Source organism: Nyctereutes procyonoides, unplaced genomic scaffold (assembly GCF_905146905.1).
Source record: "Nyctereutes procyonoides isolate TBG_1078 unplaced genomic scaffold, NYPRO_anot_genome, whole genome shotgun sequence".
Lineage (NCBI taxonomy): Eukaryota > Metazoa > Chordata > Mammalia > Carnivora > Canidae > Nyctereutes > Nyctereutes procyonoides.
The window spans coordinates 48,867,038-48,871,451 of NW_026575044.1; the positions used below are offsets into that span (position 1 = coordinate 48,867,038).

At 44.4% G+C, this 4,414-nt stretch overlaps 1 protein-coding gene across 1 annotated transcript; it reads left to right on the forward strand.

Moving 5' to 3' along the window:
- The first annotated feature begins 513 nt into the window (after positions 1–513).
- TXNDC2 (thioredoxin domain containing 2) lies at positions 514–3,751 on the forward strand. The gene is made up of 2 exons (XM_055323605.1): positions 514–1,238; positions 1,581–3,751. The coding sequence occupies exons 1-2, from the start codon at positions 1,148–1,150 to the stop codon at positions 2,858–2,860; spliced, it is 1,371 nt and encodes a 456-aa protein (XP_055179580.1). The 5' UTR covers positions 514–1,147; the 3' UTR covers positions 2,861–3,751.
- The last annotated feature ends 663 nt before the right edge of the window (positions 3,752–4,414 follow it).

Sequence of the window (4,414 nt, forward strand, 5' to 3'; positions counted from 1 at the left end):
GGCCCTAGATTGAGGACTGCTGAGAGCCACTGGTCCCATCTAGTGGGTGAAACACTATGCTTTTACCCACTGGTCGAGCCTCTGACTCCAGTCCTTGCCTCTGGTCACAAATCCCCCTTCATAGTGGCTTCTTTTATCTTCCTTGAGGGCCCTGTAGGTCTGCTGGTCTTCCCAGGACACTTACAGCCCCACTCCAGGCTGTTCAGGATTTCTAGATCCCTGGCATGTGCTCAGCAGGCTGCAGGGCCAGGAGCCTGCCCCAGGTCCAAGGACCCAGTCATGCCCTTTGCCAGGGGCCCATGCCTCTATGTTAATGTGGAGTCCACAGGATGTGGGCGCTTCCTGGCCTCCCAGATGGAGCCCAGGCAAATACTCCTCTGCTATCAGCTTCCCTCTGAACACATCTAACCTGTGTATCCATGCTGAGGTTTTGTTCTTGGAGTGGGGAGGCCAGAACACATGTACTTGTTCTTTAGGATCCCTATCTATCTGGATGGAAGATGGGATGTTTTCATTTCTTCTCAGGGAATTTCTCTGTGTTATAATCTACTCCCTTCCAAATATCCCAAACAGGACATCTGACAGTCTGGCAGGACTTTGTAGAGGAGGGTAACATGGTTAAGAGGAGACACTCAGAGGGTTATGGTGGGTGAGTCAGAAAGGGAAAGCTGGAACTGCAAAGTCCTAGAGGGAGGTTGTAGGAAAGTTGGTTTCAAGTTACTGTCCTTTGGCAAACAGAACAGTTCAGTGTGGTATTCAGAGTGTTGGCTTGGAACCTGCCCACCTACAAGCTTTGTGATCCTGAGGAAGTTACATAACTTGTCCAAGGCTCAACTTTCTTATTTGTAAAATGGGGATCATAATAGTACTTACCTCAGTGGTTTGTTGTGTTATAGGAAATAATGCCTGTGAATGCACACCAGGCACTGGCCACAGGCCAACACGCAGCAAGACCATTGTAAGTAACCAAGGCTGTCATAAAACTCTCAAATACTACTGCTGTGAGTACCAAGAGGGTAAACCAGCTGTAAGTACTACCCAACTGTAAGTTGTTACTCATTTTATGATGTTAGGTTGGAGAGGTTGGAAAAAGTTGGAGGGTATGACCTCGTCTTCACTATGAGACACGCATGAAGTATAAGCAGATATGGACAAGGAAATGGAGGTGGAGAATGATAGAGCTGGAGCCCCAGAAGAACCAAAAATGAGGCCAGAGAAACAAGAAAAAGCCAATCAAGGTGATGCTAATGGTTAAGTGGAAGGGAGGAGGGCCACCTTAGGGACCTCCGTACTTGGAGTACACAGCAGTCTTGAAGCAGAGGAAAGTTGTAGTTTAAAAAAAAAAAAAAACAACCCTCCATAAAGATACATGTAATCATATACTGCCTGGTCTTCTGTTGAATGCGATTTTTTAAGTTCATACATCATTTATAAAACTACATTTGTGGCTCTAGGAATGACATTGCTCTTCCCTGGAGGAGATGCTAAGAAATTTTTTTTGTTTATTCTTTTGCATTTTTAATTAATTAATTAATTAATTTACTTATTTATTTAATTATTATGTATTTATTTTTGTGCAGAAAGTCCATTGTTACAGGGTCTGACCAGCCACGTGACTCCCTTGGTCCCAGAATTCTTGAACCCAGGAGGTATCCAGGAGAAGGCCTTGGCTCATCAGGTCAACAGCCTACAGCACAAGTCTGCAAAGGAGTCCAAAGCTCCGCAGCCCAAGGACTTATTCCTGCCTGTATGGGGTGGTAACAGCTTCAATTTCTCAGCAAAAACCTTGCAACCTGAACAGGCTGTCATCCCCAATTTTTCAGCAAAAATCATCTCACCTAACCAGGCTGATACCCCTAATTCTTCAGAAAAAAATATCCCACTCAAGCAGGCTGACATCTCACCCAAAGAGGGTAACACCCCCAGTTTTTTAGAAAAAATCATCCCCCCCAAGCAGCATGATACCTTCAATTTCCCAGCAAAAACCATCCCATCCAATCAGCCCGACACCCCCAATTTTTCAGCAAAAACCATCCCACCCAAGCAGGCTGACACCTCCTATTCTTCAGAAAAAATTATCCCACCCAAGGAAGGTGAAATCCCCAAATCCTTGGAAAAAAACATCCTGAGAAAGGATGACACTACATCTACTTCTTCAGAAAAAAACATCCTGCGCAAGCAGAGTGACACCACCAAATCACCAGCAAAATCCATCCTGCCTAAACAGGGCAGTAGCCCTAAGTTCTTAGCAAAATCCATCCTGCCCAAACAGGCCAACACCCCCAAGTTGCCAGCAAAAACTCTCCAGGCTAAGCAGATCAATAGCCCCAAGGTTTTAGCAAAAAGCATCCTGCCCAAGCACGGCCAAACCTCCAAGTCCTCAGAAGAAAACATACTGCCCAGAGAGGGTGACATCAAGTCCTCAGAAGATACCATTCAGCCCAAGGAGGGTGACATCCCCAAGTCCTCAAAAGAAATCATCCAGCCTGTAGAAGGCAATGTCCTGAAGCCATCAGGGACAATGGAACTCCTGGAGGTGGACTTGGTGAAAGTGATCCTGAACAAGGAGGACTTTGAGCTGGCGCTCAAGGAGGCCGGGGAGAGGCTGGTGGCCGTGGACTTCTCGGCCCCCTGGTGTGGGCCTTGCAGGACCATCAAGCCCCTTTTCCATTCCCTATCCTTAAAGTATGAGGATGTGGTGTTCCTGGAAGTGGATGCTGATGAGTGTGAGGAGCTGGTAAAAGACCTGGAGATCATTTGTATCCCAACCTTTCAGTTTTATAAACAAGAAGAAAAGGTGGGAGAATTTTGTGGCGCTGTTAAAGAAAAACTTGAGACAATCATTGCAGAATTAAAGTAATTGTGGCTCCTGAAAGCACCGTAAATAGCTAGTCATAGTTTGTGATTTTATTTACCAAAAAAGTTGAGGCGTAACCAAAAATGTATGTCGGAGTGACACCTGTTCATAAATTATGAAGTATTAACTTCACCTTTTCAAAAAGTAGTAAAGTACTAGGTCATATTGTGACCACGTATTCATTGGTAGGAAGTTGTGTTATTAGAATTTCCTTTGGTGGAGATTAAGAGTCCACGCATCTCCTATTTTTTTTTATCATGATTTGTTTTTGGAACTCACCCTTGAAATTCAGTTCATTTGTTGTTAGTGGCAACATTGGAAATTTAGACAGTTCTTCTGTAGAAGTTCATTATTTAGAGATGATGAAGACTTTCCTTCTCACTTGGAGTTTCTGATGAGACACTTTGGGAAATAATGAATTTGAAAGATTCACATTTCATACCTAACCTCCTCTATGTACAGGGAATGCTATGGAGGCCTCAGGAAGCCCCATGGGCTCACCAATCCTGTGTGAGATTTGTTGGTGGCAGAGTTGAGACCAAGGCCAGGTTCCCAGATCTCAAGGGCAGGCCTCTTTCTACTAATCTACTAATTTCCACAAAATCTGAGACAGAGGTCCTAGCTTCTGGTTTCTCAGACCGAGAGCTTTATTATTCAGGTCAAAGTCAGGGCGATCCTCAATGCCATTATGACATCAGCTCCCTGGTGGCAGAGTTCCTACTTTTTGTCCTGGTATCTGGGCTTCTGATGCCTGCTCCCAGATGTCTCAGGGCCAAAAAGCCCAGGTATGGGTCACAAGATGGTGGCTTGGTCCAGAGTTTCGTATTTTTTTTTAAATGTATATGTGATACACACACATATAACCGCATGTATTAATGTATACAATTTGATGAATTTGGACACATGCATACACCCTTGATGTTCATTATCACAGTCAAGGTAATAAACATACCCCTCACCTCCAGAGTTTCCTTGTGTGACCTCTTTTTTGTTATGGTGGTGATGGTGGTGGTGGTAAGAGCACTTAACGGGAGAGCTAACCTCTTAACAAAATTTTCAGTGCACTACACTGTGTTGTTAACGATGGGTACGCAATCATACAGCAAATCTCTAGAACTTACCCATTCCGTATAACCAAAACTTCTACCCATTGAACAACTCATTTCTCCCCCTGTCCCTCATCAGCCATCATCCTATCTTCTGCTGGTCCAGAGTCTTTTCAAGAATTTGGACTAGTTGTCTTCATTTCAAAAGCCAGGATTCCCTTTAAAATTTGAATTCTTCTAGTTTTTCTTGAAAAATGATAAAAATCTGGCAAACTGGGCTTTCATTACCTCAAGAAACCAATGTAATCTTAAAGGCTGAGTGGCACTGCTTCCCACTGGTGGTGAGGAACCTGGCTGGCTTCCTTTAAGCAGTGGAGTTATAATCCCTACCTTAAGTCAACCGCAGGAGGGGGCTGTCCCCGCAACTCCCGTTGTGTGCCTACTGACTCCCATTAGTAGTTCAATCTTAGGCCTCAGGCCTCATCTGAGCCACACACCTAACAATAGAAAT

Bases quoted from the DNA above. Each gene is read 5' to 3' on its own strand.
- TXNDC2 (XM_055323605.1), top strand. From the start codon at position 1,148: ATGGACAAGGAAATGGAGGTGGAGAATGATAGAGCTGGAGCCCCAGAA. The intron at 1,239-1,580 runs GTGATGCTAATG...ATTTTTGTGCAG, and splicing joins ACAAGAAAAAGCCAATCAAG to AAAGTCCATTGTTACAGGGT.